Raw genomic sequence first — 21,964 nt, 5'->3', positions numbered from 1 at the left:
TTTGATAAGGTGAGTGCATGACCATGGCTTATCTAAGCCTGAGAATCCTTTGTTTGCTTGATTTGTTGTGTTTTGTGGTGTTGTTCTTGCTTGTGGTGGTTGTGTTATGGGTATTATAGGTTCCTGAGGCTTTTGGGAGAGTTTGGGACAGATTGGAGGCGGATTGAAACGGAGGTTCGTCGTTCGGATTCGTGCAGTTCGCGTCTGCGAAGGGAGTGTCAATCGACACCAATTAGGTGTTGGTCGACACCATGTTTGGCCAGTGTCGATCGACACCTCTCTGGTGTCGGTCGACACCAAGTTGCTTGTTTTGTGTTTTTCCTGGTTTGTGTGTGTTTGGTTGTTATTTGTTAAGCATTAGTTTCTCAGTTGCTTGTGTGTATAGTCCAGTAGATGGGAGGATTGCCTCACTAAGTATTTGTGATAATACTTACGCATCTCAATTGTTGTTTGTGGTGTGCAGGTTTGTGATGTGGAATCATGGCGATGAGGAGGAGGATGATCTAGGGTCTCGTTTGTGTGTTATTGGATTGTTGGATATGTTGTTGGAACCTTGGATAGAGATATGTTAGGTTGCTGGATAGAATGGATAGAAATGTTATTGTATTGGTTTTGTATTATTGATATGTTTCCGCTGTGCATGTAATTGGATGTTGGTTTATTATTGGTTGGTTAGTGTGTGTGGGTTGGTTTGTTTAATTAAGTAGTATGAGATGCTTAATTATATATTGTATTTAATTATTAAAAAAAAAAAGTCGGGTTGTTTCAACAGTCGTGTTATTTCGTTCACATTTATTCGTTGTAACCTTTTGTTTCCATCTTTTCGATGTCACCTTTTATCCGTGTCTTTTCGTCATAACTTTTCATAATTTATTTTTAAATGAATAAATGCAATCTACAGTCGTGTCGTCTCTTTGCAACATTACAATCATCTTTTTGTATATTTTATGAACCGCTACAACTTGTGCTCTTGTTGTCAAATATGATATGTAAATGATTATATTTTAAAATTTGTTTTTTCTTAAATGCTAAAATTATGAATACATTGTATAAGACAATATAAATTTACTAAATAACCGTTTAATAAATTACAAATATTAAAAATATTAATTGAGGACCATTCTTAAAATGACATAATGATTATTTTTTAAAATTCATTTCAATTAATTATTTTAATATTTTTTAGCATAACTCAAACATATTTCTATTTCTAACCAAAATCAATTTTTACTTCATAAAAGTGAGTATAAATATTACTATTCAAACAATCAGTAAGAAAATTACCAATCCTCTAAAATTTGAATATAACTTAACAGAAAATTATCACATATTTTATTTATTTGAATCAAAATTCAGTTATAATATTCATAAATAAAAATTAATATATCTATTTTCATAAAGGCAGTATTGTAAATGAATATATAATACAAACAACTGTTGTTTTATAGATGAAACATATATTTATATAAAACAACCTATAGTCATTAAACATTTTGGCAAGTATAATAGATTATATATATATATGGTTAATCCATTGAGTGTACTTACTACTTATTTTTCTCCGCATAAGATGTTGGTTACTTATCCTGAGTCACACATAAATAAATAATATAATAAATATTAAAAGGAAACAATAATAGTTAGAACTTATAACAATAATATTTAGGTGTATAATGTAGCATCAACAATGTGCGCGTCTAAGAAAGATGGTCGGCCAAGGACGGCCGGGTTCATTGCTCTCACACACTCCTCTTCTTTTTGGCAGTCAGAATCCAAAATCTTTTCAATCTTTTAAAATATTTTGATATTCAGTATCTTTTGTTGTTAAGATTTCAATTTGAGCGTATTATGACTAGAACTAAATATACAAATTCTCTTAACATATATAAAATTGTAGATAAGTCTTTGTCGTTAAGATAGTTTATTGGACAATCATCTTAACCGCCACTATTTATGTTGATCACCGGTTTTCCATCTTCTAATAAACTGAATATTTCCAACAGTAGAAAAATAGAAATATTTTATTTTTGTTTTCACCTTGATATGTCATAATCATATATTTTTAAAAAAAATAGATATAGATATTTTTTTCTATAATACAATTAGTTTTCTAATCAAAAAAATGAGAATAGAAAAATATATACGAACCAATATGCTCTCATTTTCTGAAGAACCAACTTGAACCACATTTATAAACAGCTAAAAACAAACCTTTTGGTTTGGATTCATACCAATAGAATGATAACCCTCGAAGAAGTATATGGTTAAAGAAAGCATCTTAAGATTACTTAAACGGAAACAAAAAATTATTTAAATATATTTTAGTATTGTAGACACAACCATAGATATCAAATTTACCAAACAAATTGCAACAGTTCATGAAATAAATCAAACATTATAATGGTTCATCAAATAAACGAAATTTGTCGTGGTGTAATTAAAAGGTTGCAACAATTCATTTAAATATATTTTAGTTATTAAAACTAATAAATAATAATTTATATATGAAAAGTTCATCCAAGTGATATGATCTTAAATATTAAATATACTAATGTTGTAATGGTTCAATTAAACGGCTAAATATATTTTAATAAATTAAAAATAATTATTATGAAGATGTATATTTAGACTGAATATAATTAAATATTACAATGATTCACAAAATATATCAAACTGCAATAGATTTCTCACAGTGACGAGACTTCACTTCTAACAAATTCTCTTTTAACTAATACAAATATGAAGAAAATTTGAATGCAATGATGAGAAGTCATTTATATATAGATTTCTAAAGATGCGAACATTTGAATAGACACAACTGTTTGTAAGAGACACAACTCTTCATTTAACAGACGCAACTTTTGAGAGAGATGCAACCGTTGTTATTTTCTTTCAAAAAATAAAAAAATAAAATATTTTACGAAAAGGTACGACAAAAAATCGCAACTGTTGTTGGTATTTATTCAGATTGTTATTATTATATAGATTTTCTTTACTGATATGAATTTATGAAATGTGACATTAGAAAAAGCAAGAGAAAAAAAACTAGACTAGTAGTATCGGGTAAACAGCCAAAATCAACCCTATTTATTTTCCAAACGCTTTTTCATACCTGGACTTCAATACTCTGCAAATAACAACCTGAACCGTGTTAAAATTCAAATTTGATATCTGAACTATATGAAATGTTGTCAATTTCAACATATGTTCGAACGGTGTTAAGTCAAAATTTAACGGTACTGAATCAGACCACCGTATCGTGAGCAAGCAAAATAGACTGATGTTGGAGAACCATTATCGTGAACCTGTCTTTTGATCATATATATGTTAGAGTGTTTAGTTTTAGACTTTGAAAAAGAATTAACTAGGCTAAAAAAAATTCACATCTTTATTTATTTATTATTTATTTATTTATTTTTTAAAAAATGATACCGTATATTATAACGTGTTGGGAGAGTCAGGGACTAAGACAAAAGAGATCCAAGTTCGGAGATGCTAATTAACACATTTTACAAAGAAAGAGAATCTAAGGGTTTTGAAAGTGGGTGAACCATAGAGCGAGGTAGGTATCCTAAGGAGTGGTCATGATGTTAGTTCCTAGTTGCTTGCGATCTAGGCCCAATAGCTTCCTACGGAGAAGGAGTTGAATTTCCCTATGAAGCTGATTTTAAGAACGAAAATCTGGGCTGTGAAGCCTGGTGTTCCTTTCCTTCCATATGGTATAGATGAGAGCATGAAAAACTACCTTGCAAACAGAATTTAGCGTCTTATTTGTGGTAGGATTCTTTATCCAGTTCAGGATTCTGGTGAAAGTTGGCTCTAGCGTAGGTACAAATCGATCAAAGAAGCTTGACCAGAGATTATGTGAGTATGGACACTCAGAAAATAGATGATCTCTTGATTCATTACCAGTAAGGCAAAGTAGACAGGAGCCTGGGACAGGGAAATTCCACCTACGAAGCCTATCCCTGGTCGTTAGGCGATCCTGCACGGTTAGCCAAGCCATGAAGGCCATCTTGGGTATGCGGTCCTTGAACCAAACTTGAGAAAACAAAGGGACTATCGGTCCAGAGGGATGCAAATGCTTCCACGTTCACATTGAGGAGAAGGTGTTATGAGTATTGTCTGGCGTTAGTTTCCATTAGAACTGATCTCTTTCCAGACCTAGAGGAGGTGGGTCATGCAGTCAAGGCATGTTCGTAGGAGTTGTACTAATGGATGTCTACCTCGCGGAATGGACCAGGAACCATTATTGACTGCTGCACAAACTGGAGCAAGAAGACCGATACCAGTGACTCTTGGACCTGAGTCTCCAAGAATATCCAATAAAGAGCCAAGTCCTGTCCAGTTATCATGCCAAAAAAGAGCATCATTGCCAGTTATCACGTTGCAATGAACAAAAGGTATTGCCAGGGTTCTTAGTTTTGCGAGACGCCTCCAGATCCAACTCCCTGTTGTACGGAAGTCGGCTTCCGAGTAGCTTCTCCCATGAATTAAGTGTTGGTGTACCCAGGAAACACATAGAGTGCCTGCTTGAGAGAAGAGGAGCCAGATCAATTTAAGACCAAAGATTTGGTTCCAATCTAAAATTCTTCAAAGACCCAAACCGCCAGCAGATTTTGGGGTGCAGACAGTCTCCAAGGAGACCTTCGCTCCACGAGCAGAGGATACAACGCCATTCCACAAAAACGCATTACATAAGTGCTCCAATTTCTCAAAGCATTTGTTTGGCAACAAGAAAATTGACGCCCAGAAATTTATTGTGTTGTTGATCACTGACTGGAGCAATTGGAGTTGGCCTGCAAAGGAGAGATGGCGATTTGTCCAGGGTGAGATACGACCTTGAACCTTATCTATCAGACGTTGATAGTCTGTTGGAGTGAGCTTGTGTGGAGTGAGAGGTACTCCTAGGTAGCGCATCAGAAGGGAGCCATAAACAAGGTTGTGCCTTGCTGACATCTAACTGATGATGTTTCTCTGGTTCCCATCTAGATAAAGACATGATTTGGTTAGGTTTATTCCTAGGCCTGAGCTAGCTTTAAAGGGGCCAAGGATGCGTAGTATCTCTTGCAACGAGGCCTCATTTCCATTGAAGAAGACTAGGATTGATGAGAGGTTGAGCACAGCTTGGGTGAGGTTGGAATCTGCCCAATAACACCGCTTTGTCTAGTTGCTTCGAGAGTATATCCATGACTAAAGTGAACAGTGGGGCAGAGATAGAGTCTCCCTGTCTTAATCCCTTCTTTCCTGAGAAATAGCCAATTAATTCACCATTGAAACCAATCGAGTATGATGGAGTGGAGTAGCAGGTCGCTAGCAAGTTGATGATGTGACAAACCGTCTCGTGGACCCTACTAGCCCCCCGCTAGCCGCCCCCATGGACCCCAAGCTGACCTGTAGATCAATTGGTAAAAGCTTGTCCTGTGGGAGGGTTGTTAAAGGGTGGGGACCAGGGTTCGAGGAACGCCTGGTGCACCAATAATCTATTGGTGGATTTGGATGTAGTTTCCTTTCCACGGTGAGGGGTTAGGATCGATGCCCTGCAGGGCCAGCCTGGGATCCATGGGGACGGCTAGCGAGGGGCTAGTGGGGTCCACAGGACGGGTTGTCACAGATGAAAACTGGAGGGAGTTTTAGTGCAGAGAGAATGTTGGTAAGGAAGTTCTAGTCAATGTTGTCAAACGCTTTGGACAGGTCGATCTGTAAGCATCCACAGGTGATTGGACATGCCTTGTTGAAATCAGTTACTAGCTCGGATGCTAGAAGTACATTTTTGCATAAGAGCCTTCCTTGAATGAAGGCGACTTGGTTCCTCTGAACAGCCTGACATGTGATGAGCCTTTGCAAGGATCCGAGAGATCACCTTGTAAATTGTGCTGCAGCAAGAAATGGGCCTGTAATTAGTAAGAGTATCTGCTGCAACGGTTTTTGGAAGCAGAGCCAAGATTGTCGCATTGACTTGCTTTAGGAGCTTTCTTGTCACGAAGAATTCTTTGACTGCATCGATCAAGGTTGGACCAACAATAATCCAGGAGTTGATAAAGAATTCAACTGTGAATCCATCGGGGCCCGGTGCCTTGTTCCTTGGTAGGGAGAAGAGAGCATTGGTGATCTCCTCAGGTGTAGGAATGTCTGAAAGAGTGGAGGCGCTGATCCGCTGAGCATCTGAATGTTGTTAAGTCTTTGATTCTCTCCACCGAAAGAGGTTCGACCTGAGTGTTCTTTGTACCAAGCAGTTATTGTTAGTAGTCGACTGTCATGTCCTGAAGTTGACCCTTGTCGGTTATTCTCTCTCTAGTTTGTGTCATCAGCGAGCAAATTTGATTCCTCAGCTTGTGGGCTTTTATCGAGTTGTGAAAGAAGCGAGTGTTTAAATCTCATTCTAGGCACCATCTGACTCTTGATTTTTCTCTAAGGAAAGACTCTTCCGCATTCGCTAAGATATTCCAACGTGTCCTCGACAACCTTTCCTCTTCGAATAAAGCTGGAGTTAGATCTAAGAGTATCAGCATTTGTAATTACTTGGCGCCTCAAATGCCTCTGCTGCCATTGCATGGATGTTGCTGAAACTATTGCAGTTTAGAGCTTTGTAGGATATCTTCACTGCCCTGAGATTTTGGCATAGAGAGAACATCAGATTTTCTGGAGCCACAGCTAAATTCCAAGATGTTTCTACAAGGTTCGGATAGTATGGATGGGTGGTGAAGAACGTATAGAATTTAAAAGGGACCTTCCTCCTCTCAACCTGATTCGAGTGTACAATCACCATAGGCGAGTGATCTAATCCCCCTGGTGCGTCGTAAAGAGCAGTAGACTAGGGGAAGGCGGCTAACCAAACTTCATTTATGAGTGACCTATCCAGTTTCCTTGTGATTGGATTGAGGTGCTGGCCATTATACCATGTATGAGCTGTTCCTCTGCTAGATAGCTCCAAGAGTTCACAAGTGTCTATGCATTCGCAAAATTCCGACATGCCTTGAAGTGGTAATAGATAAGGATGGAAAGAGTAGTGCTCCTCCACTTGTAGGATTTGATTGAAGTCGCCTAGTATTAGCCAAGAATGATTCCTTTGGATGCTGGTGAGATGTTGTTCCTTCAAGGTTGACCAAAGTTTCCTTCTAGCTACTAAGCAATTCCGAGCATAGACAAAGGAGATCGTGAAAGATTGATTTGTAGCTTGAACAAAAACTCCGCATGTAATCACTTGGTCTGTCTTGTGATAGATAAAGACTTTCAGAGCTTGATCCCAAACAATCCATATTCTCCCATTTTGAGCATTAGGAAAGTAGTTGTAATCGTATCTCCAACCTGGGAAGTTACGAGTCAAGATTGCATCCACATTTTCCTGCTGTACATGTGTTTCCAAAATACCGCCTATTGACGGTCTGTTAGACTGAACCCATCCCTTGAGCTCTTTCTGTCTTTGGGTTGTATTTAAACCCCTAATATTATAGCAAAAAATCTTCGTATTCATCATCGTTAAGCAAAAGGTGTTGAAAGCTGGGTTTCAAGCGCGATGATGGGGACGTCCCTACGCAGGGGGCCGTCCACTTAAGGAGTGCTTAGTAGTTTTCTGAGGATTCTTCTTCAATGTCTTCTGTTGCGGAGCTTCAAAAGGTCCATTAGCAGACTTATTTGTTGCAGTATGATGATCAAGCTTCTTTGATTACAAGTCCTTTAGAACAGAGGGTGGAATGGACTTGTGAGGTATTAGCGGTTTTGTGGTTCCAGAAAAACCCTTGTTAGTTTCTTCTGCGGATGAGGAGTCAACAAACCTTGTGGTGGTGGTTATGGTGTGAGAGCTTTCGACTGGCTTATTGACGTTTGCTGGGTGTGATCTCTTTCGGACTATCTACCATTCATTTGAGGAGTCATTTGTTTGGGAGTCCAGATATGTATGTGTTGATGTCGCTGGAGGAGGTGGTTCTGTAGTCTGAGGTGCTGGAGAAGGCACATTGCTAAGTGGAACATCTTGGGAGCTAATGTGGTATGAGCGTGTTGGCAGTATTGGAATTCCTGCTACTAGGTGCTTCTTGGCCTGGCATGTAAAAGCTGGTGCCTACTTAGGAGTCTGAAGGTTTTTGATGTTTTGAGAGACTGAAGCTTCAGGTTGGTGCAAGTTCTAAGTAGAGGATGTAGATATAACCATAGCAGTTGGACAGCAATGACAGAGGTGTCCAAATTCTTTGCAGTAGTCGCGTTTGGGAGGCAGATGTAAATACTCGACCCAGATACAAGTTTCATTTGCTGCATCATCCTCAATGAGAACAGATTGGGGCAAGTGTTTTTCTAGAGTATTTCGACCTGTATCCTTGTGTCCATAGATAGTGGAGGGAGCTGATGCTTTTCCGTATGGAGCGGCTCCCCAATACCTGAGGCGATGGTGCTTAATCCTGGAAAAGAGTAAAGTTGAGAGGGAACATCCTTGAGAATGACCCAGATTGGAAGAGATACGAGCTTCATTGGCTTAAGGGATGCTGTTGGAGACCAGGGAGTGACTGTGAACAAGAAACCTCCCGCTTGCCAGCATCAACCCTCCAAGACCCATTGCCGAGTTAGATCAGATGGGATGTAAATGAGCACTAGACTATTAGGAAGGCAGCGAATATTGATTCTCCCCTTTTTTCCCCAAATGAGATTTAGGTCAACGAAAATCTTATCGGCTGGCGGTGGAGTTCCATGAAAGTGGGCCACTATATGGTCCTTCCAAGTGTCAGTATATTTGAGTATGACAGAGGCTGGAGCACGTAACTTGGGAGTACTATCCTCCGTAAAGCTTGATTGAGCAGCTTTGCTAAGGTTGCGGAGAGAAGGGTTGAAGCGCTCTGCCCTCTGGAGTTGAGTATCGTCGATTATGGGTGGTACTTTGACTGGCTTCATGTGTGAGGAGGGAGCTGGTTCTGCTTTAGTAGTTGAGTTATCAGCCGAGGGTGCCGCTGGTGAAGAGGAGGACTCTAGGGTAATTGTAATTTTCAGATCTGAAACCAGAACTTGGTTAACCGGCGGGTGAGAGTGAGGTTCATGCACCGCCTGGGGATTCGGATCCAGTGGTTCTGAAGTGGGATATGTCATTAGATGTTTGGATTGGAAAGGGAAGAAAGGAAAAAGGAACTTCTCAACGGCGGCGTGAAGCCAAACCGTCGGGGAAGTGGGTTCCCGGTTATCGCCTAATTTTTCGCTCCTTTTGGAGAGAGAAAACTTTTATTTTTCGAGGATATTGCATACATTCACATTTTTATATATGTATAATGTTTAGATATGAGTGTACAAACTACAGCTTTCCAACAATTCCAAAAATGCAAAAGGGAAAGAAAATCTAAAAATTAACTAACACTCATGTTAGATAACAAGTGTTAGCTAAAACGATTAAGTTAAAAGTATAACAAAAAAAAGGATTAAATTAAATTGTACTAAAATATTCCTTGGAGAGAGGCAAGCAATAAATATCCCTGGATGGAAGAAAGAAGAGTAAGAAAATTAATTATTACAGTTTATGAGAGAGTTGGAGAGCTAATTTATGAAGCCTCATTTCATAAACCTAAAGCTGCCATGGGGATCAACCACTTATTTTTCTACTCCTAGTATATAATGATACTACTACTAAAGTTTGATCTAAGTAGCAAGTACAATGTAAGCCGGCGTGGACTCTACTTTGTGACTTGTATGAGTTCCAATAAATAAATCTTACTAGTAAGTATTTTTGTTATTTTTTCAAAAAATAAAAATTTAAAATTTGGAACATCATGTGAAGAGGATAACAGCTGGAGTAGATTTATAACAGGACGAAAACAAAACATTATGTCTCCGTATGTTGAAAGTGTATCGGGCAGAGCAGATCAAGCGGTTCAAGTAGAACAAAAGCGGATCAAGCAATTTGGCTGTTCAAATGCAGATCAAGCGGTACGATATATTTTAAATATATTATATTTTTGAATTAAAATTATTTAATATTTTAAATATAATAATATAATAATAGAAAATGTTAATAACTACAACAAAATTAGTATGTACATAAGTTATATAAAATACATAAACATAAATATCAATAATTATAAAAATTGTATTTTATTTACTTAGATAAATTTATTAAATATCAAATTATTGTATGTAAGTTTTACATCTTTGTCAAATTTAATAATTTTTTTGAACTCATACAAAGTTATGATTAAATTTTGAAATTTCAAGTGGTGATTCTACTGTTGGTGATGAGAAGTATGCGTAGCTCACTAATTTTTTCATTATCATTTTCACTTGTTTTTAAATTATGTTTTGTTATTTGTTAGGATTTGAACTTATTTCTTTTGGACTTTCGTTCAAGTTTTGTGTGAAATTATAGTTGTTTAATGATTGGAACATGCTTAAAATATATATGATTTGATTATTGTTTTGACTCTAATTGATTTGATTATTGATTTGAGAAGAAGAGATGTCTCAAAGTCATCAATGCGCACTGCATTTTCTTCATAGATGAACTCACTAAAACTCAAACGGAAAGAGTGGGGAGCTATTTTAATAGAATCACCTATGCCGTTAGGAGGTGGAAGAGTTGAAGAAAGACTTGCAGCAAAAATAGAAGATTCTTGGTTTAGTAGATCTTAGACAGCTAGAGCTTATTCCCATTTTTTATTGTTGTATCTGAGAGAGATTTGATTTGGTTAAGAAAACTGGTTGAGAAAAAGAAGGGAAAATGAGAGCATAATAAAGAAGAAGAATTCATGATGAACAATGTAGAAGACAAGAGATCGGCGCTTGTAGAGTAGAGAGCTCAGAGATCTCTTTGAGAATTTGCACGAAAATTTAAGTGGAGGAACCTCTCAAGTTCGTCGACAAAGAAGGAGAAGGGTTGAAAGATCCCTGTTTGGAAAAAAGAAAATAATTTTATTAAAAATAGAAAAGAAATATACCTAAATAAATTTTAAATCTTTTGAATTCTTTCATAATAATCATTATATTTTAAAAGATCTTTTTGCTTGCTCACTAGTATTTATTCAATTTGATATCGCACCTTACACTATAAATAACCTATGAACGTCAATCTACCAAACATCAATCTACCAAACAACCTCATTCATACTACTTTGTTATTTTTTTTTTCAATTCTTCTATGTTAGAAAATAATAGATTTCTTCACAATCTGCATCACTAATATATATTTCGTATTTTTTTTTTATGCAGCTCAATTGTAATCATGACAATAAAAGTAGGATCATAATGTATGTTTTTTTTTCTTTCATGGTCCAATTTGGTTTTAGATGCATCATAAATAAAGAATTTTAGATTTAAACTTTGCTAAAAAATTTTAATCCTACATGTTATTTTTAAAAAAAATATGCTACAGATCTCTTCATATGAGTTTTTTAAAGATAAGGAGATTAAATCTATAATTTTCCAAAAATTCTTTTCATTTTCATATACTTTTCTTTTGTTTTAAGGACTTAATTTCAGAAAAATAGATTTGTAAAAAGTAAGATAAAATTTATATTTCATCAAATCAATGTTATTTCTCCCAAAATTTTAAGTTTATAACGATTTTCTTTTAAAGTGTAACATATATATTTTTTCTTTTTTTGGAGGGTACATAGAATAATGAAATTTTTTATTTTAAAAATCTTATATTTATAAGGTGAATTTTTGTTTGAAAGTTTTTGTTACTACTATCCGCATCATATATGCTTTGTTTTTATAATTGTTTTTTAGTTTTCTATTTGTGCTTTTTCTAATATCTAACATCTTTAATAATTTTTCTTTAATATTTTACAGGTAAATAAAAATATGTATGATCCTCCTCTTTTGATTTGATCTCATCTTCCAAGTTTTCTAAAACATTAGAGCAATTGATGTGGATAGAAAAAAAAATAGAAAACTAAACTAAAGAACATTGTGTGATTTTATTATACTACATATGTATTTTTGATATTTACGTTAACCTCCACAAATGATACATGTTTGACTAAAAATCTATATTCAGTTACACAATTTATGTATTGACTAAATCAAATTTAGTGTATGAGTAATATCAGCAATGTTACATTGTGATAAGAAAACTAAATCTATGTAAATACCTCTTTACCAATTTAACATATGCACAATAATAATAAAAAAAGCACCAATACTACATGCAGAAAAAACATATTAAAGAATTAAGTAATTTTTCAACATGAGAATATAAATAATTTTTCAAAAGTTTATGTAATGGGTTTTCGCCTACACATTTTACTATTAAACCCTCTATCAATATTAAACATATCTAATTAAGTTGATTAAACTACTATTATGTAAAAAACAAATTTTCAGGCGGGTTAAATCTTAGAACTAACAATCAAAATAAACTTATACAATCTTAAATATTAAACAAAACAAAAAATGAACAAATAAATACAATGTGTATGTTTAATTTTTAAATTAAAAAAATAGTCGTATGGTGTACTGCGCTGCGGGTTAAAATCTAGTATATATATATATATATATATTAAAAGATACAAATAAATAAAGAAAACCAACAAGGAAACTTCGTGAATCATTAATTTTGTTGTCGAGCTTGATTCGGATCCCTTCATCGAGCTTATGTGCAGTGCTACCGAGGAAGGACAGAAAGTTGGTAGAAATGGAAGACAAACTTCCAGAGCAATATTTGAGGCATTGCATATGTATCTTGATTTCAGTCTTTGTCTTGGTAGTAATTATTTTTCTTTTCTGATAAACCATATCGGCTGATCCGGTCATCCCTGGTAGAAACGCACCGAAGTACTTCAGAGTGAACTTCTCCCCAAAGGGCCACCACACTGCTTGTCCCCAGTTTGGAATGCTTTCAGACTAATGCCAGGGGTAGTCAGGCCGTCTTCATTTCAGACTTTGTCACTACGGCTGCCCCCACTGCCACCTTAACCTCCGATGGCACCACCACTGTCAATCCGGCTCACGAACACTGGCAACGTCAAGATCAGCTGATCTTCTCCAGTCTCCTTGGTGCAATATCCCTCTCGGTGCAATCTCTGCTTTCCAAGGCTACCACGTCGGCGGAGATCTGGACAACTCTTCACACCACCTATGCTCAACCCAGTCGTGGTCATATCCTCCAGATCCGTGACCAGCTCAAGCATTGGAAGAAAGGGACAAAGTCTATTGAAGAGTACTTTCAAGGTTTCACGGTGCGTTTTGATCAACTTGCACTACTTGAGAGTCCTATCCCACATGAAGATCAGATCGATTACATCCTCGGTGGCTTGCCAGAAGAGTATAAGCCCGTTACGGATCAGATCGAGGGTCGTGATACAACACCCTCGCTGGATGTGGTGCTTGAGAAGCTGATAAATCAAGAGTTGAAGATTCAAACCTTGATGTCCGCTTCCTCTGCTCTCCCTGCTTCGTCTCGTGGTCAACATGCTTCGCAGCACCGCTCGCAGTTTTCACGCGGCTCTCACGGTCGTGGGTACCAAGGTCGTGGCTATCAGGGACGTTGTCAAATTTGTGGCATCCATGGACATAGCGTTCGTTGGTGTTCTCAATTTCAAGGCCACCATGGCAGCCACGTGCGAATCTTTCCTTGGGTTCCACGTCTACGCCAACTCCTTGGATATGTGACACCGGTGCGACACACCACTTAACATCGGACCTTGCGAACCTGTCTCTTCACCAACCGTACAACGGTGGCAAGGAGGTCACTCTTGCGGATGGATCTGGTATTCCGATCACCCACACGGGTTCCGATTTACTTCCCACACCTTCTCGATCTCTTAAGCTTAAAGATGTTCTTTATGTCCCTGATGTGTCTAAGAATCTTATTTCGGTGTATCGTCTATGCCATGATAATCAAGTCTCGGCTCATTTCTATCCTGCTCATTTTCAGGTGAAGGATCTCAGCACGGGGGTCCGGTTGCTCCAAGGCAAGACTAGGAATGAGCTATACGAGTGGCCGGTTCAACGCAACACCATCACCGCATTCTCCACAACACCCTCACCAAAAACCGACCTCTCCTTTTGGCATTATCGACTTGGGCATCCCTCTTTTTCGGTTTTAAAGGCACTTGCTTCCAAATTTTCTTTGCCTATTTCAAATTCCTCGCAACAACAATGGTCGTGTTCCGACTGTTTGATTAATAAGAGTCACAAATTGCCTTTTAATTCCAACACAATCACTTCCACACAACCTCTTGAGTATCTCTACATGGACATGTGGACATCTCCTATCTTGTCCGCTGATCACTTCAAGTATTATCTTGTCATTGTCGATCATTACACCCGCTACACCTGGTTGTACCCGTTGAAACAGAAATCTCAAGTCTAGGACGTGTTCGTGGCTTTCTAGGCTCTTGTGGAGAACCGTTTTCAACACAAAATTCGGACTCTCTATTCTGATAATGGAGGCGAATTTATTGCATTGCGTTCTTTCTTGGTTGCTAATGGGATATCTCACCTCACGTCTCCACCACATACACCAGAACACAACGGTATCGCAGAACGTAAACATCGTCACGTTGTTGAGACCGGTCTGGCGCCTCTAAGTCATGCTTCAGTTCCACAGGTCTACTGGCCATATGCTCTAGCAACCGCCGTGTATCTGATCAACCGTATGCCTACCGACGTGCTTAACGGTATCTCTCCGTACGTAAAGCTGTTCAATCAATCTCCAAATTACAAGAAGCTACGTGTTTTTGGTTGTGTGTGCTATCCTTGGCTGCGTCCGTATCGCGCAACAAAGCTTGAGAGCCGTTCCACACCGTGTGTATTTATCGGTTACTCACTTACTCAAAGTGCATACCTATGTTTGGAGATTACGAGTGGTTGAGTATATACATCACGACATGTGCAGTTTGTTGAAACTGAGTTTCCATTCTCTTCACTACCGTCGTCGCATGCAACACGTGACTCTTCCCCTGTTTGTGTGTCCTCTCCACCGGCTGTCTTGTTACCCTTGTCTCCAGCTCATTCCTCGTCGCTCCCGTGCTAGGTTCTTCACCCAACGTCGCCGGCTCCAACATCCGTGTCTTCGGTGTTACCACCAACACCACCGTCTCCTCCAGCATCCGCATCTCCGACATCGCCAGTTATGCCACCCTCATCATCTCCATCTGAGATACGATCCACATCCCCACCATCCGTTAACATGCATCCCTCTCATAACGTAAGCCCACTAGATTCTCCAGGCCCAACATCCACTTCAAGCCCATCTCCAACAATTCACTCGAGTCCACATCCACGAGAAACATCACCTTTGCCTACACCTTCTTCGTCGTCACCAAGTATCGTCTCACAAACCACAACCACCACCCAAACATCAACCTCCACTTCATCCTTAGCACCACACCTGAACCCACAGCCACACCAATACGTTCCGCTACCAAACCAAAACCACCATCCCATGACGACGAGAGCAAAGAACCACATCACCAAACCTAACAAGAAGTTTAATCTCCTGGCTGTTAAAGCTCCTATTATTCCCACAACCGTAGCTCAGGCGTTGAAAGATCCAAATTTTAGAAAAGCGATGTCGGAGGAGATTGATGCTCAAATGCGCCATCACACATGGGATCTAGAGAAGCTGTCCCCATCACAACATGTGATCCCATGTAAGTGGATATTTACTCTTAAGTACAATCCTGATGGTTCTATTGCCAGGTACAAAGCAAGACTTGTTGCAAGAGGGTTTAACCAACAGTACGGTTTGGATTATGCGGAAACATTCAGCCCTGTGATTAAATCCACAACGGTTCGGTTAGTTCTCGAAGTTGCGATCAAGAAAAATTGGAGCATAAATCAAGTTGATATCAATAATACATTCCTCCAAGGCACTCTCACCGACGAGGTGTATGTATCGCAGCCGCCGGGGTTTGTGGATCCATATCGTCCTCATCATGTTTGCCGGTTACGTAAGGCGCTCTATGGCTTGAAACAGGCTTCACGGGCTTGGTATCAAGAACTCCGGACTTTCCTTCTCAACTCCGGGTTTACTGGCTCACTATCCGATACCTCCCTCTTTACCTACAAAATGAATAATGATTTTCTCTATGTACTTGTTTATGTAGATGATATTATTATTGCTGGTCCACCGTCTTTGGTTCAACCATTCAATGCGTCCCTTGCCGCTCGCTTCTCTCTCAAGGATCTTGGTCCTCTAAGCTACTTTTTGGGGATAGAGGCCACTCGCTCACGACAAGGGCTACACCTTATGCAACGGAAGTACGTCACCGATCTGTTGGCTCGTACTAACATGCTTGGTGCGAAACCGGTTGCCACTCCGATGTCTCAGTCACCAAAGCTTACTCTTCACTCTGGTACACCGCTAGTTGATGCTACGCAATATCGGAAGGTTGTTGGGAGTCTCCAGTATTTGTCATTTACTCGTCCTGATATTGCCTTTGCGGTTAATTGGCAAGCTGTGAAGCGAGTTCTTCGTCATTTGGTAGGGACAACGTCACATGGGATTTTTCTAGATCGGATTGTCCACTAACGGTTCACGCTCACTCTGATGCGGATTGGGGAGGTGATGTTAGTGACTGTTTATCTACAAATGCGTATATTGTTTATCTTGGCGACAATCCCATTTCGTGGAGCTCAAAGAAACAACTAAGCGTTGCACGGTCATCAACGGAGGCTGAATACCGTGCCATCGCCAATGCTGCCTCTGAACTACAATGGATTTGTTCTATGTTATATGAGATGGGGGTTGTGTTACCCGTTGCACCAGTCATTTACTGCGACAACATGGGTGCAACGTCTCTATGTGCTAATCCGGTTTTTCACACTCGGATGAAACACATAGCCCTTAATTATCACTTCGTTCGTGGGCATATCCAATCCGGTGCTCTTCGTGTCTCACATATCTCTACGCATGACCAGTTAGCTGATGGACTTACAAAACTTCTTCATCGTTCACGATTTAAGGAGCTTTGTATCAAGATTGGCGTCAGAAATCTGCCTTCATCTTGAGGGGGGATGTCAAGGAGATACGTATCAATCATCCTAATGATGATCGGATATCAATCATCTATTTATGTAAACTAGTATATTGTGTATTTACTCCTATATGAATACCCTAGTCTACACTTTTTGTATAAGTACTCATGTTTATAGTGGAATGAAAATCATCCTTCCATAGCAGATGGAACATGGGTTAGTTCCTTCCAACCTTTCCTCCGTAATTTTATTGTTGTAACAGAAGCTTCTTTCTTAATTTGAAAATTTTGGGATAGTGTTTGTAGATATTAAGAAGTTATGGTTTAACGAGGACAACAGGATGGAGATTTATGTTAGTATCTTGTACATTATTAACTTTCACATGACGCGTCAACTGAGTGTCAACTATACCAGTATAATAAAGTTGTATTGCAATAAGCATAATACAATACTTGTACTCGACCCAAAAACCATGCTTGCAAAGGGCGTATTCACATTTTTCAAGTAAATTGTAATGAAAGGATGTTTCAGACAATAAAGTATATTGGGAGTTATTGACGAAACAGCCCTGTGAGTGCCGAACGCCCAAATCATCCATCAAAACCTGAATGTAACTATAATTTGTGAGAGATGCGAATAAAACATCAAATGTTTCCCAAAACAAGGAACAGAGGAATACCATTTGAGGATTCCTCGCATGTAACAAAGCCACTTCTTGTGACTCCACCAAGATTCTGTTGTTCCTCATGTAATGTGTTGGTTTAATCTGGAACAGGGTTCTCTTGTTCCTCATGTCAGATCTTCTATGTTTTCAAAAGAAACTGAACTTAACTCAGATGTCCATCAAACTATTAATCAAGGGCCTTTCAGGAAGGATAAAAACTTGCTCTCTTTGTCGATTGAACCAACGCATTACTGTTCTTCTGTATGCATGTGCTTTAGGATGCTTGGACATGAAACTCCTGCGTTCCTCGTCACTAACCACTTTTTGTAAACTAAATGCGCCTCCTCTGGTCGCTGCAATCTGGTATATTTCTTTACTAGTATCAAAAATGGAACATGATCCATTGTAATACCACCAGTTACTTGCATTCTCGACAAAAGGCTTTCGGCCTCCTTCAGTCGACCCTTCCAACAGAGACCTCTAACCAGCTCAGTATAAGTAATGATATCAGGTTGACATCCCCTTTTCGGCATTTCATAATACAACTGAAACGCCAACCGCAAGCGACCCCATGTACAAGCAGCACCTACTAGCAGATTATAGGTGACAGTATCTGGGTGGATTTCGGTAGATCGCATTTGATGCTTGAACCGCCACGCATCAAAGAACCTTTTGCCTTTCACATACCCATGAATCAGAGCATTGTATGTGTAAATATTTGGTTTAACACCATAAGAAAACATTAGATTTAGGACAGATAAAGCACTGCTAGTATCTCCACTTCTTCCATAACCATCAATAACAACATTCCATAGCAGAACCTCTGGAAGCAAATAACTTTTTAGCATGCTTAGAAGGAACTCGTTCGCCCTGTCCACATCTCCTTGTATACATAGACCTTGAATGATAACTTTGTATGAAATCTGATCAGGAGCAACACCGACATTTTGCATGGTACCATGGAGATCACATGCCTCATCAAACTTTCCCTCTTTGCACAAGGCGCTGATGAGAGTGTTGTAAGTGAAAATATCAGGACTTACTCCTCTCTTTACCATGTCACACATGAACCCATAAGCAGCTACCATGTTTCCACTCGAACATAACCCACGAATAATGACATTATACACAACTGAATCAGCAGATACATTTTTCTGTGACATCTCCTTCCAAATCTTAAGGGCTTGAACCACATGTCCACTCTTAAAATAACTATCCATCAGAATGGTACAGGTGACTAAATCTAAGGGTGCGTTCGCCTGGCTACTATCTAAGATCTCTTCAAGGAGTTTTGTGTTGTTGTTACCTATAACACCTTTCTGGCAAAGTGCATGCACGATTATGTTGCAAGTCACTCTATTTGGCTTAATACCATATTTACTCATAGTACTGAAGAGATACAGAGCTTTATCTACATTGTTAACACTGCAAAGACCCTTCATCAAAGTGTTATACGAAACACAGTTGGGAGAAGGACCCATCTCCCTCATCTCTCTAACAAGCCCATCTGCCTTGTCGATATAACCTAACTTACACAACCCGTTTATAAGATGATTGTGCGTGATCAAACCTGGAATAAATCCACTCTGCATCATTTTTTTCCGTAGCCAGAGAGCAGCATCCAACTTCCCTTGTAAACAGAGATCCCTCATTATAGACGAGTGAATAGACAAAGAATCATCATAATCAAAGCTCTTCGTCCGACATACACTCTCCCTGCAAGTGAAGCAAAATGCAGGCTTTATCAGAAACACTTTGCTAGAGTTACAAACAAACCATAAGTTAGTTGTGAAAATACAAACCTCAAAGAAGTCAGACGATCCAAACTGCTTTTCAAAATCGAATCCAATACATTAAAAATAGCTTCCGGGTCTCCCTTTTGGTCATAATCTTTTTTATCAGAAAACCAATTCTCAGTGCACGAGTGAGGATGATTGACAGGAGTGGATTGAGGACGTTCAATACAAGAAAGACGCATTTCAAAGTCCCTGCAAAATCCATAAAGAAGAGACTCAGCAAACAGATTGGTCAGGAAGCCAATAAATGAATCAAGAACAAAAGATGAATCAAACTAGACTAACCTCAGGTTGGTGAAAATAGGAGCAAAGATCCTAGCAACATTGTCGCTGACAAAATCAAGGCTTTGGTTGAGTAAGCGAAGTACAGTGACTTGAGAAGATGAAACTTCCCCACAAGAAATGAAAAGCTGCTTTCCAAATTTAAAAACATAAAACGAAGTGAGCTGAAGCATAAAAATCAATACTTTCGTATAACCCACCAACAAAAAAAAGCTGCAAACTTACAGCCATGGATTAATCAGAGAAGCAATGGAACGACAAAGCGAAGTATAGCACTTTGAATAAAGCTCTTCTCCGGTGGAATTAGAGAAGATACATTTCGGCTATACTCTTAACATGCCTTTGATTTGGGGAACAGAGACGATTCATTCAAACGCAAAATGGCTTATGATCTTAAAGCTGAAACATAGATTTTGGTCTTAGAGATGTCACAAGATAAGCCCTGAGGACGTGAGATTCGCGAACAATGGAGATTGAATAATCAGAATTTGCAAACCTGATCCAGATTGCGAAAATTGGGAATCAGATGCTGAGGTAAGCTCTCCTTGGTTCTGGGCACGTTTGACGAAAATTAGGGTTCTTGCTTTTAATGGGCCGTAGTAGCCCATTATTAATTTTAAGACAGGCTTTTAGTTTCATCTCTTTCGATCATTTCACTTTTTTTTTTTTTTTTAAAACAAGATAAATTGGAGATTGTGTATTTACAACCAATCTTACTTAAAGGTCGAGAATTTTCTTTTTGTTTTTCCTAACGAACTAACTCTGTAAGGAAAGCTCGAATGCATTGATGTGTATGGTTACAATATATATAGCCTTCGACATAAGAGTTTTGCTATAACTAATTACATAACTCTCCTTCAATATACATCTCCTTTATACGCCCTTTCAAGATGGAGGTAAGTTCTGGACTCCAATCTTAGAATTAAGCTCAAGAAAACGAGGTTCTGGTAGCGGTTTAGTAAGTGCATCAGCTAGCTGATCATCACCTGAGATGTGAGCAACGCGTAATGTGCCGGACTGGATGTTTTCACGGACAAAATGATAGTCCAAAGCAACATGTTTCATCTTGGAGTGAAAAACTGGATTAGTGCAGAGATAAGTGGCTCTCATGTTATCACAGTAGATGACCGGCGCAGTTGGAAGTCTGATCCCCAATTCGGTAAGAAGCGAACATATCCAGCAAAGTTCAGAGGCCGTGTTGGCGACGGCTCGATATTCCGCTTCGGTTGATGATCTTGAGACACTCTTCTGTTTCTTAGAGGACCATGAAATCGGGCTACCACCATAGTAAACGATATAAGCGTTGGTTGAGACATAGTTACTTTTATCCCGACCCCAATCAGCATCAGAGAAAGCATGAACTGTCAAAGGAGCATCACGGTGCAAGAAGATACCAAGAGATGATGTGCCCACTAGATACCTTAGAACACGCTTAACAGCTTACCAGTGATGCTCCTTTGACAGTTCATTCGTAGGTCGACGCATAAATTGTGAGAGTCTATTCACCGGGAAAGCAATGTCAGGACGGGTGAATGACAAGTATTGTAGACTCCCTATAACCATTCGGTATTCTTTGGCATCATCAAGAGTTGTACCAGAGAAAATTGTGAGTGTGGACGACGAAGACATGGGTGTGGAAACCGGTTTTGCCCCCAACATATTTGTCTTAGCCAGAAGATCTGAAATATACTTGCGCTGCATCAGGTGAAGCCCATTAGAAGTCCGTGTTGCTTTGATTTCCAAGAAATAACTTACGAGACCAAGATGCTTAAGTGAGAACCGACGAGCTAAGGAGACATTGAACGCTTGCACCAAAGAGAGAGGACTTGTAATGACAATATCATCGACATAGACAAGCACATATACATAGTCTTTGCCATCATAGTAGATGAATAATGAGTTGTCAGCAAGAGATGTCTTGAACCCAGATTGTAACAGGAAGGTGCGGAGTTCTTGATACCAGGTTTGAGGAGCCTGTTTCAAACTGTAGAGAGCTTTCCGCAGGCGACACACATGAGTTGGACGATCCCGATCGATGAAACCGGGAGGCTGTGAAACATAGACCTCCTCGTAAAGATGTCCCTAAAGGAAGGTATTATTGATATCGACCTGATGAATCGCCCAGTCTCGTTTCACAGTCGTTTCGAGTACAATGTGAATAGTAGTAGACTTAATAACTAGACTGAAGGTCTACGAGTAATCCAGTCCATACTGTTGATTAAAACCTCTTGCGACCAACCTAGCCTTGTACCTGTCAATAGAACCATCGGGTCGATACTTTAGTGTAAAAATCCACTTACACATGATCACATTTTAAGCAGTGGTAGGA

At 38.9% G+C, this 21,964-nt stretch overlaps 1 protein-coding gene across 4 annotated transcripts; it reads right to left on the bottom strand.

The window, feature by feature from the left end:
- Positions 1-17,288: 17,288 nt before the first annotated feature.
- LOC104750729 (pentatricopeptide repeat-containing protein At5g24830) lies at positions 17,289-20,412 on the bottom strand. 4 transcript variants are annotated; one of them, XR_761700.3, is made up of 6 exons: positions 20,132-20,412; positions 19,861-20,034; positions 19,639-19,763; positions 19,360-19,545; positions 17,573-19,273; positions 17,289-17,497 (listed from the first exon to the last, which is right to left on the bottom strand). XR_761700.3 is itself a non-coding variant. In XM_087506190.1 (5 exons), exons 2-5 carry the CDS (start codon positions 19,864-19,866, stop codon positions 17,806-17,808), a joined length of 1,785 nt encoding a protein of 594 aa, XP_087362316.1. In that variant the 5' UTR covers positions 19,867-20,034; positions 20,132-20,412; the 3' UTR covers positions 17,289-17,805. The 4 variants fall into 4 exon arrangements, 2 of the variants coding, with proteins under 2 accessions (XP_087362316.1, XP_010470870.1); XR_761699.3 differs by having other exon boundaries at positions 19,861-20,194; XM_087506190.1 differs by having other exon boundaries at positions 17,289-19,273.
- Positions 20,413-21,964: the final 1,552 nt, after the last annotated feature.

The sequence above is a fragment of the Camelina sativa genome, chromosome 20, assembly GCF_030686135.1.
Source record: "Camelina sativa cultivar CO46 ecotype springtype chromosome 20, ASM3068613v1".
Taxonomy (NCBI): domain Eukaryota; kingdom Viridiplantae; phylum Streptophyta; class Magnoliopsida; order Brassicales; family Brassicaceae; genus Camelina; species Camelina sativa.
This window is presented reverse-complemented; position numbering and strand designations above follow the sequence as displayed.